At 52.1% G+C, this 11,764-nt stretch overlaps 1 protein-coding gene across 1 annotated transcript; it reads right to left on the reverse strand.

Annotated features, from left to right (window-relative positions):
* Positions 1 to 447: 447 nt before the first annotated feature.
* NDUFV3 (NADH:ubiquinone oxidoreductase subunit V3) lies at positions 448 to 11,468 on the reverse strand. Its single transcript, XM_032865268.1, has 3 exons — positions 11,405 to 11,468; positions 10,235 to 10,355; positions 448 to 684 (listed from the first exon to the last, which is right to left on the reverse strand). Exons 1-3 carry the CDS (start codon positions 11,450 to 11,452, stop codon positions 521 to 523), a joined length of 333 nt encoding a protein of 110 aa, XP_032721159.1. The 5' UTR covers positions 11,453 to 11,468; the 3' UTR covers positions 448 to 520.
* Positions 11,469 to 11,764: the final 296 nt, after the last annotated feature.

Raw genomic sequence — 11,764 nt, forward strand, 5'->3', positions numbered from 1 at the left:
CGCCGTGGCCATCGGGGGCAGAGCTGCTCCGCCCGACCCCAGGAAACCAGCCTCCGTCCCCAAGCCCCCGCTGAACACATCCCGAGCTGACAGCCTACGCCCGACGCAGGTGAACAGAGGCTCTGCTCCTTCTCTAGCGCGGAAGCGCCGTGACTCAGTGTTTATTTTCTTTGCAGTACAGTGGTTAGAACCAGAACAACTCCTAGTCTGGCTTTCCCGAGAACCAGGTCTGCCAGACTGGAAGGTATCACTACGTTCACCAGCGCCGAGCCGGGGAGACAGACGAACGACAGACCGGGGACCAGACACAGCGGATCGCAGCGACGCAAGGTGCCTGCGACTCTCTGAGGCTGCGGCCCACGGGCAAACCCCGTGTGCAGATGCGTCTAAATGCACAGCTACACCAAGTGCCGCGAATTCGCTGTTCGCCGCCAACGGACACGGATCACGCACGGCATGGCCGGAGCGGGTTTTATTCTGCTGCCCAGACACCGGAAGCTTTCTTCTGTCAAGGGAGCGCTCAGTGGCGAGGGGACTCCCGTCCGGAAGAGGGCTGGGGCATCCTGAACTTGGACAGGTCCAGGTTGAGGTCTAAGAAGGTGTACGGGGTGTAGTCATGGTGCTGGAGGTTCCTGTACGTGGTGTTATCGAACGGCTCGGCGGGGCTGGCGGCTTGAGCGGGCTCTGCGGGGGGGGAAAGCAAGACCTGTGAGGACATGGGACAGAAGGGCCTCCGCGGGCGCACCCAGCACTCCTCACACACCCTGCCTGAAATAATCAGTCCAAACAGAAAAGCCTGTGAAAGCAACAGGGTCCTCAGAAGCAAAATAAAGGAATGAGCTGAAAATGTTTTCTAAAACACACCCGCTTCCCAATGGGACGGTTGCAAGTCATTAACACCTGACTTCGTAGAACTCTGAAAATGCCTACGGTTACGGGGGCACCTTCAGGCCACTTAAAGATGCAGGAAAAACCCCAGATCCGTCAGAGAGCGGTCTCATCTCAAACCACCAGCAGGGAAAACTGTTCCAAAGGGAGCCTGCTAAGAATCGTCAGACCCTGTTTTAATGACACAACCACCAGCTCGAGGGGGATGGAAATGATGTGTCGAGTTTTCAACTTTTTCTGAAAAAGTTGTTGGTATACTGTAGATTCAGACTAAAATATATAAACTGGAAACTTTCTTTCTTTCTGTGGAGAATGTCTGGTCATCCTAGAAGTCGAAGTGTGTGGTTGAAGCAAAGGGAAATGCAGCCTTTCCTGCCCCGGGGCCAGGCAGTGTCAGAGGGCAGAGGTGTGGCTCTCGGGGGGCTGCAGATGGCGTGCCTACTGGTCCTGGACTTCTGCCAATGGGGCTCTCCCAACTTCTACCTGGGGGGCACGGAAAAGGACCCAAATAGATTCCCTACTTGGATTCATAGCAAATGTTTTGTTTTTCATGTGTTCCATTGTACTAAACAAAAACAATGTCTTATTCAGACCTGACATCTTTTCAATCTCGAGGAGAGCCTCCCGATGCGTGTAGGGACATCTTCAGAGCAGATACACGGATGGTGCTAACTGAAGGGAAATGTGGGTTCAGAAAACTCGTGTGAAAATCAAGCCCGCCAGAGGGCAAGGGGCCAGGCGGCGGGGGCAGGAACACTGCCCAGGGACACCTCCAAGTGGGCCGTGCTCCAGGGCAGTGGCGGCCTCAGCCTCCGAAGGGCATAAGGAATGCAGGAAAAAGAACACGTCCGTAAAAAATCAGAAGGAAACTGTTTTCAAAATCGTTTGCAATGTGCAAACCCTGTCGTCATCCTAAAGGTCTGGGCATTGCTCTGCAGTTTACAGCAGCAGGACTGAAGCAGTGCGGTTCTTGACGTCTTGACCAGTCTGGCAAGCGCGGACACTTCTGGATATTAATGAAAGAGGGAGAAAACGGAGGGAAGAAAACACATAAATTCTGTCCACACGACAACAACTACGACCACATAGTGGACATGAGGCAAGAGGGGGCGGCTTTAGGAAGACCACAGAGCAAACAGGAAGGGGCCGCGGCTGTTAGTAATGCATTTTACAGACATTCTGCGGAGCCTGGCTCTGCGCCCAGAGCCCTGCCTGCCTTGACCCAGCGACAGCACAAGCCCTCTACACATGTCAGTGCACCGCCACACCGCAGCGCAAAAGGAACAAAATACTAAACATTTATGACAGCGAAGAGCCCTTCATAAAAATTCAGTATGGGAAAACAGAACAGCCCACTGTGTTTTTGGGTAAATCAGAGAAGGAAGCATCATCCTGGGGCAAGAAGACAGAAGCTGCTCCGGACGCACCTGGGCCGCTCACTGAGTTATCCCCAAACCGGGCTTGCCCCTCAGGCCTAAGGAATGGAAAGGCACCGCTCCCTGGAGGCCCACCCCACAGGGCGAGCACGGCCCACCGGAGTCCCCCAGACCCCTTCCACGGAGAAAAGGCTCTCCAAGTTCACGGAACAAGGTCAAGGGAAAGGACGTTAAACAGCTGGGGAGGGGGTGGGGGGGCCAGAAATGACCCAGGCCTCCCGCCTCCGCCTAAATAGAAAGTGCCCAGGGGCTGTGCCAATTCCGACAGTCCTCTGCTTATCTGAGACCCGGCCCAGGGCCCACTGCTACTGCAGACACTTCTTCACACCGCCTGGGCCAGCGGCCCGCCACCCGCACGGGAAAGGAGGTTCTCGAGAGAGCAGAGGTCAAGGTATACCCTGTGTGTCGTCCGGCTCTGCCGGGCCAGGCGCCGACGCCGTCTCGTCCTTTCCCTCGAGCTCCAGGCCTGGCGGCTTCCCATGCTGTACTGGTGGTACCTGGTCTCCCAGCGTCTCCTCTCGAGCCTGCAGGACTCCTCCCATTATCCGCTCTCCAGAACCTTCCCTGCCGACCAGGGGAAACACCCCTTCCCCATTGAGTTCCACGACTTGTTTCTCCAAACGCCCATCTCTGGTCTCAGGAGGTGCCTGCAGCTGCCCCGCTGCTCTGCTTGCTTCTGACGACGACGACACAGGGCTGCTAGCTGGCTGTGTACTCAAGCCTGACCTCGTGGGCGTGGGTGCGGGGCTACCAGCTGGCTGTGTAGACAAGCCCGACTTCGCATGGTCAGGTGAGGCTTTTTTAACTTCCAGTGGTTTGGGACTTTCTTTATCTTTCTCACTTGATCTAAGTATTTTTCCCATTTGTTTCTCCTTTACGTTTTGCTTCATCAACTCCTTATCTGCTTGCAACCTGGGTGCTGTGGTTTTCACTTTAGTGTCTTTTCTGTCCTCTAATGGCTTCACAGGGGCCCCTTTCTTCTTTGCCTGCCGGGGCCTCTCTGGAGGGCTCAGGTCTGGCTGTCCCTGCTCGGACCGGGTCTTCTCTTTGGTGGAAGATGCGATTTTAGGGGCTCCGCTTTCAAGCGAACGGGAGGCCTGCGGTTTGGGAAGGCCTCCTCTGCCCCTGCTCGTCACCCGAGGGTCAACTGTGGAGCCGCCGCCCTCCTCATCAGACTCCGAGTCAGAGGAGCTGGACGACGAGGATGACGAGGACGAGGAACCATCTGTCCCTCCCCTGTTCTCCTGAACAGCTCTGGAATCCGAACCCTCTTTTCTGAATGGAGGCATAACTTTTTGAGGAAACTCTACCAAAGTCTTTCTTGACAAAAACTCTGGAACCCCTTCATCTGTGAATAGCACGCTATCCTCAGGACTAGGGCGAGGGCTAGCTACCCTCCCGCCCGGATTCACAACTGATGGGTAAGAACTGGGTGAAGACAAGTTTTTAGACAATTCAGCTGCTGCTGGGGTGGCTAGTAGCTTGCCCCTCTCCTTTGGTTCCACTACATCTAGGAAATGGCATAAAGAGGAATATTATTTTCAATAATTTGTAAAACAATCTAAATTTATCAGTAAGTCAAAGACATTTCATTACTAACAACTTGTTATCATAATATTTTCAACATAATCAGCCTAAGAAATGTTCCAGGGGAACGCATTCTTAGGTCAAAGCCAAGCCACGTGATAGGGAATAGTAAGAGACGTAAAGATTTTTCTTCGCAGCTGAAATATTTAAAAACAGGGATTTTTACCAACAGAAGTAACAAACTTGTCTCCACTTTTCACAATAAGAACTTCTTTGATGATAATTTCACCCAAATTTCAAATAGCTAAACTATAAAGATATTTCCAAATGACTACTGAGGGTTTTAGAAATGGGTAATTTCTTATCTTTAAAAAACTGATGGTTCTCAAATGTTAAGAAGGTCATCCACAGTGGATGAGCCCGAACTTTCTGAGAAACCCGCCCCCCCCCGCCAAAATCATGGGACACTTGTGTGGCTCAGTGGGTTAAGCCTCTGCCTACGGCTCAGGTCATGATCTCAGGGTCCTGGGATCGAGCCCCGCATCGGGCTCTCTGCTCAGCAGGGAGCCTGCTTCCCCCACCCCTCTCTGCTTCCCTCTCTGCCTCTCTGCCTACTTGTGATCTCTGTCAAATAAATAAAATCTTAAAAAACAAAAACAAAAACCAGGACAGGGACAAGCACCTGGTTTGCATTTGGGTGTGTGCATGCAAGTGCGTGGGTGTGTGTGTGTGTGTGTGTGTGTGTGTGAATGCTGGGGGGGTGACAGGGTGGGGAGAATGTCATTCAAATGAACGTGCCCCAAGGGGAAGAGAAGTCCTTCAAAATCACAAGTCATCTGGGGACTTCCTCGGCCACAGAAAAGTATTACACAACCGAAAAGGTCTAAAATAACTTGGTGCGTATATCATTGGAAACAACAAGTTTTGAGCTGGGGGGGGGCGGGAGGAGACAGAATAAGTGCTAATGTAAAACCCTTGCATTTTGTAGAGTCGATCATTAAAAAAATAAGATTGCACAGTACACTGATCAGAACCAACTTCATTCAATTTTCTCAGGTAGTAAATCTTTTCTAACCACAGAAATTTGAAGAAAAATATAAGACAAGTGTTGTAAGTTACAACTACTTTCCAAATCTAAAGCAAAACTTAAAAATACACTGCAGCGGAGCAGACGCCAGATGCAGCGACTTTGTTCTCAGGTGCCAGAGTCTATCTCATCCTAAAGAGACCTCGACCCTTCTTCTTTCAAGTGGAAAGAAGCGTAGTCCTGACTTTACTGTCTTCCCAGTATCCACAGCAGCTTCTCACTGCTCTCTGGGCTCTGGGACCTACACATAACAGGAGGACAGGAAATGCAGAAAATGGAGGAATAACCACAAATCGTAAACGGGCCACCGAGAAGAAAACGGGCGCGTTAAGGGCTTGATGGTCCAGCCAGAGCAGATCGTGGCGGCTCATGCCCACGCCCTGCAACACCCCCTCCAGCCCCGGCATCCCCACGGCAGCCACCACTGGCCCCTCAGGCAGCACCAGCTCTGCCGCCTCCACGGGAGGCCGGCCCAGGGTCTGTATCCCGAATGCCCTGACTCTCAGAACACACACGGAGCTCTGGGACCACATTCGACACAAAAACGAGGCAAAGGAGGGGCGCCTGGGGGGCTCGGCTGTCAAGTGTCTGCCTTCGGCTCAGGTCATGATCCTGGGGGGTCCTGGGATCGAGCCCCGTGTCATGTTCCCTGCTCGGTGGGAAACCTACTTCTCCCTCTCCCACTCCCCCTGCTTGTGTTCCCTCTCTCGGTATCAAATAAATAAATAAAAAGTCTTAAAAAAAAATTAGGCAAAGGAGGGTATGCACACTTGAACTCTCTCTAGACTGTACCTAAATCAGCTCAGAAACTTCTAGTGGCCCCCACACCCACTAGCCTAAATTTTTTTTTTTTAAAGATTTTATTTATTTATTTGACAGAGATCACAAGTAGGCAGAGCAGCAGGCAGAGAGAGAGGGGGAAGCAGGCTCCCCGCTGAGCAGAGAGCCCAATTCGGGGCTCAATCCCAGGACCCAGCTGGGAGCATGACCTGAGCCGAAGGCAGAGGCTTTAACCCACTGAGCCACCCAGGCGCCCCTAAATTTCCTAAGTATGAAAAGTTACGTTAAAATAGGGAGTATCTTAGATAAACTGTTTTGAATAGAAAAGTTACACCTGAATCTTCCAAAATGTTGTTGTGGGGATTTAAAAAATTGCAAATAAGTTATCAAAATTACACTGTAGGTTGGTTTATCAGCTACTGAAAATGGAAAGAAAATTTCAAATGGGATCAACAGTGGTATTGCTTAGAAACTGAAAATGAAATTTCTATAGTATGAAATAAAAATGTTTTAAGGTGTCTTTTTTTTTTTAATTTTATTTATTTGACAGAGAGAGATCACAAGCAGGCAGAGAGGCAGAGAGAGGAGGAAACTGGCTCCCTGCTGAGCAGAGAGCCTGATGCAGGGCTCGGTCCCAGGACTCTGGGATCATGACCCAAGCTGCAGGCAGAGGCTTTAACCCACTGAGCCACCCAGGCACACCATTAAGGTGTCTTATATTCATGCTAAAATAATTGGAAGAATTCCACAGAAAGGCCAGGAGACTAAAATAAAGTATTGCATTTTGCATTTTTAAAAAACATTTTATGTATTTGAGAGAGAGAGAGAGTGCACACACAAGAGAGTGCGAGCTGGGGGGACAGGCAGAGGGAAAGGGAGAAGTGGACTCCCTGCTGAGAAAGAAGCCTGATGTGGGGACTGGATCCCAGGACCCCGAGATCATGACCTGAGCCAAAGGCAGATGCTTCACCGACTGAGCCACCCAGGTGCCCCTGCATTTTGCTTTTCAATGAGCTGATTTCCGACGTAGTGCAGCACAGGGCCGGGGTCCGCTTGGGACTCAGAAGGAAGTTGCCACAGTGGTCCGGAGTTGCCACTAAGAGCCACTATTCCGGAGACCGCACTCCGCCGCGCAGTGCAGAATGTCACTGGAAGAAAGCCGTCCCGTGTAGAGGACCGACGGCTCTCACCTTATGATCCTACTGGCTTGTTCTCATGAAGCCTCTATCTGGAGGCAGGAACCCCTACACTGAGAGTTCTAGTTTGATGCTGACCTTCCTTGACAAACATAGGAAAGCGCATCGCTCCCTAACTCTAGCCAGGGAGGCCCAGCACAGGCCAGGGATGTCCGCGGACTGTTTCCACTGTCAGAGACCAGACAAATGACCACAGCAGCCTACACACAATAAAGGTCTACGAGCTCTAGCAACAGCACCGAGAGAAGTCCTACTGCTTCTCTATCTCCTCTCAAAACGGAACCTGTCCTTCCCCAATCTCTTTTCTACTCATGAAAAATGAGGGCATGACCTTCAAGTTTTTAGTGGTCTCCTTATCAAAGCCTTTTTTTTTTTTAAAGTTTTTATTTTTAAATAATCTCTACGTCCAACGTGGGGCTCGAACTTACAACCCTGAGATCAAGACTTGCGCGCGCCCCCGACCGAGCCAGTTGGGCACCCCCAGTGGTCTCCTTGTTAGAGGCAAAAATGACTACTGCTGTTTGAAGCGAATTAGCTACGTCAGAATTCTTCTGTACCTTCTCACTGGGTCACAGAACTAATCTTGGCCACAAAGCACACTCAAAAACAAACACATGTTTCCACAACTGCTACTCAAATTTTATATGCTAATGAAAACTTTTCCTTTTGTACATGTACAGGACTATAACGCTGGGGTTTTTAATGAATACCTGAGAATTGAGGGGTTTTTTTTTTCCAGAGGCAGAACAGCACAATGATGAACAGTACAGACAGTGGGGCCTTACTGGCTGGGTTCACGTCTGGCTCCACCACTGCCCTATGTGGGACCTTGGGCAGCTCACGGACCTCTTCCCGCCTCGACTCTGTCGTCTATACCGCAGGGACAGTAACAGTGTCCACTCACAGGGTGCTGGGGACCAGACGAGAGATTGTATGGAGTGCTTGGGACAGTGCCTGGCACCTGGTTAGGAATAGATACAGCAAAGCCCTATTTCCGTAGGGTCCTCACTTTTCAAACTGAAGTGAGGACTGGAAATGGATGATTAACTCTGGCTTCCTGACAGATTCTTTAAAAAGTGACACAGGAGTTATTAAGTCAACAATTAAGTTATTAAGTCAATACTGACTGAGGCAAAACCCAGCTAGTGCCTGCATTCAAAGGAACATCAAAGCTGGGGAGCCCGGTGGTTCTGCGGGACGGGGGACCTACAAGGAGACCCTGGACTTGGGCATCTGTGCTGGCGGCCCCCCTCGGGAAGGACGCGTGGGCCACAAGAAGCTGGAGCTCCAGATGCAGTGAGCCAGAAGGCGCTCTGTAACCCCGGGATCCTGCCTCTGAGGCAGACCCTTTGAGTAGAGATGCGACCCCAAGGGTGGGCGCTTGGGGCCCACTCTGCATGCAGGCAACTTCTGTTAGAGCGTGCGAAGCCATGGAGTGGACAGGGCTTCAAGCTGGCAAAGTGCCCGGCAAAAGACCCTCCACCGGTCTTCCAAGTACTGACACTTTGGCAGACACAGAGACCTGCACACGTCCATTTAGAAGCATTCTTTCTTTTTCTTCACACACAGATGAGACTCTTTTAAATATGGGACACAAACATGCTGTGCGTTATCACCCCCCGCTGGCCCTGCTCGGGCAGGGAGGCTCAGCGTCCAGGGCCGGGAACGACACAGGCCGAAGCCCAACTCCCAGCTCGGTGCTCCCTTCTCATAACTGCACCCAGAACCGTCCCAAGACCCAGCACCCATCCCGCTCACATATCCATTAGCCCAGTACCATTAACCTAGGACGGAGGAGCGCAGATACAGGACTAAAAGCCTCCACAGGCAGCGACAACCTAAGTCGAGATGAAACTTATCATCAGGGCGCACTGAAAGACACCGAACAAGTGCCAGGCATAGCGCAGAATCAAACTGACATTCCAGCTGTAAATGTCTTTTAGGAGAGATCATGGTGCTGTGGTTTTGCTAAAAAGGAAAAAAAAAGGATACTGGGTTTAAAACTGGACTGAGTTAAACGGAACAGAACATTCTGAATTAAACAGAATTTGCCTGAGCTGCCATCCAGAAGGGGTGTTTCCTCAGCCAACATCGACAGGGCAGGAAAGGCAGCTGGGGCCAGCACACCCAACAATGGGCCAATATTTTAAACGCTGCCATGGTTCTGTGTGCCTACTAAGGAGGAACAAAGCAAAAACTAACTAAGCACTTTCAAATACTCAAACTGAGGAAATAGAAAACAACGAAAGTAAGACCAACTCAGCTGATCATTCCAAACCACATATAAAGGTCTGCAGAGACTACAATATACATCTTTAATTTTTTTAAGATTTTAAGTAATCTCTACACCCAGTGTGGGGCTCAAACTCACAACCTGGAGATTGAGTTTTACGCTCCACTGACTGAGCCAGTCAGGTGTCCCTATAATCAGTTATTGGTAATGAACAGGCATTACAAAAGAAAATTACCGGAAGTATTTAAAATATACTGTTGCCTCTTCTATTTTCCTTCCATGAGGATACTACATCGTATTTGGGAGGAGAAAAAAGAAGTAAAAACCAGCAATCAGTCAAAATGACTACGGAAACAGCTGGACACAGATCAGACATGGAGCTTCATCAAAGTAAGTTGTAATGGAAAACGGTGCTTGTCCTTAACTCCCTCTCCATGGTCATAAAAGGATGCTTGCAACCCTGGACCATGGCCAACCAAAGTCTGAGTTTCAGAGACACTGAGAAAAGCCACAACTGGGGGAAGAAAAGCCAGGTGGGTTTCTGAGCTGCCACGGGACTGTGGGATCTGTACTTGGGCCATCTCAATGCCCCAGCCTTCGCACTCTGCACCCCTTGCTACGTGTTAGAGTATGGCTTTTAGGAAACAGAGGCAGAACTGGTTCGGGGCTAAATATTGGGTCAAACACTGTTACATGTCTGATGTGTTTGAGCTAAAAACTGTCACAGATCTTACATCTGATTATAATCTGGACACTGCTAGAAATGAATCAGGGGCTCCTGGGTGGCTCAGTGGGTTAAAGCCTCTGCCTTCGGCTCAGGACATAATCCCGGGGTCCTGGGATCAAGCCCCGCGTCGGGATCTCTGTTCAGCAGGGAGCCTGCTTCCCCTCTCTCTCCGCCTGCCTCTCTGACCACTTGTGATCTCTGTCTGTTAAGTAAATTAAAAAAAAAATCTTAAAAAAAAAAAAAAAAAAGAAAGAAATGAAGAATCACATCACGTAGTCAGTAGAACTTCTCATGCTTGGAAAGTAGGCTGCTTTATTTACTCTGCATTCTCTTTCCCTTAGGACATCATCAAAATCTTACTTTTTGGTGGACTTTGCCTCTTGGTATTCGGCGGCAGTCCCTTTTCGGTCTTCCCTGATTCTGCAGAGAGGGAAACCGTGGAAGCAAGTCCTCGACACACTCGTGCTTCTAGGAGCACAGTCTGAGAGAAGAACGAACAGATACAGACATTTTAGAGTAAAGCCATTCGGAAGCTGTGCGACACAGAAATACTACGTGTCATTACTAGTCACTCACATGGTCTATTTCTCACAGTTATTACAATTACCAAAACATGTGTATTACGGAAATTTTGGAAAATACCAAAAAAACTGTAAGAAAAACCCCCCACAGGACAGTCGTTATTAACTACGTAACTTCGAGAAAAGCCAAGACTGAGCTGCTCCCGGGCACACTGTGCTGTAGCCCCGATCACCTACCAACCCACAAAGTACTGATTCTTCCTGTAAAACGCTCTCCCACGCCTAGAGCGCTGAGCAGAAGAGACAGCGTCCGGCTGTCGCTCACGCGTACGCGAGTGACCACCACTTCCGAACCGCTTACAGGGCGAGCGGCGACCGTCTAACGAACCGGCAAGCACTGGGCGCACAGCCGAGCGCTCTTCCCGAAGCCGGCGCGGAGGGGCTGCCTCTGCTGTGCGCGCGAAGGTAAACGCGTGTCCTACGTTCACGACCGCAAGCAGGGCCGTGTACGCGGCGGCGCAAACAATCGCTCGGACCCGGGGGCCTCCGGGGCTCGACGGCGGACCCTGAAGCCGAACCCCGCCACCTGCACTGAACCGTCCGCGCTTTCCTAAGAGCCTCCACGATCGTAAGTCCCGGGAGGCGGCCTTATTTCTACCCGGCAAGAACGCCCTCGTCCCTTCCCGTCCTCACAGGCGGGGTCAGGCAGGCGGGCGCCCCGCGGCGGCCCGGTGCGTCACCCGCGGAGCCAGGCCCATCCGAGCTCCCTCCTCCCCTCTGCGGCCTGAACACGAGGTCACGACGCTGTCCTCAACGGTCCCGACGCCGGGGGCTTCCCGGGAGATCGCGGTCCGCCGAGGGGCTGGGGCCCGGCTAGTGCCCGCCCCAGAGGCCGCCCCCGGGCCCGCGCCCTCCCCTGAACCCGAACGGCGGGTCAGCGGCCAGCAGGACGGCTGGGGATGGCCCTGGCCCCACACGGGCTCCCGCCGCCGGCCCGGCTTCCCTGTACCTTCAGCGCCGCGGACGGTCCTCGCCGCAGCAGAAGAGAGGCCGCCATGACGGGGACACCGGGAAGGACCTGGCGAGGGCCGGATGAGCCGGAGGTCGCGCCGGGACTGACGTCACCGCGGCGCGCGCACCACCGGCGAGGTCCCGCCCCCAGGGCCGAAGGAGCCAATCACAGGGAGGCCCGGGGGCGGCTCTGAGGCCGGGACGTGCGGTCGCATCCCAGCCGCCTCCGCTCCGCCGCTCAGGCCCCGCCTCCGGGCGAAGCTGCCAGTCACCGGCGCGGCGGTCCCCGCGCGCGGCCGTCGGTGTGTTCTGCGGCGTCCTTGTCTGCTGAGGGCGTCCTTTCCCCTGGGCGCGGACT

The sequence above is a fragment of the Lontra canadensis genome, unplaced genomic scaffold (genome assembly GCF_010015895.1).
Source record: "Lontra canadensis isolate GAN:19392208 unplaced genomic scaffold, GSC_riverotter_1.0 scaffold29, whole genome shotgun sequence".
NCBI classification, from domain to species: domain Eukaryota; kingdom Metazoa; phylum Chordata; class Mammalia; order Carnivora; family Mustelidae; genus Lontra; species Lontra canadensis.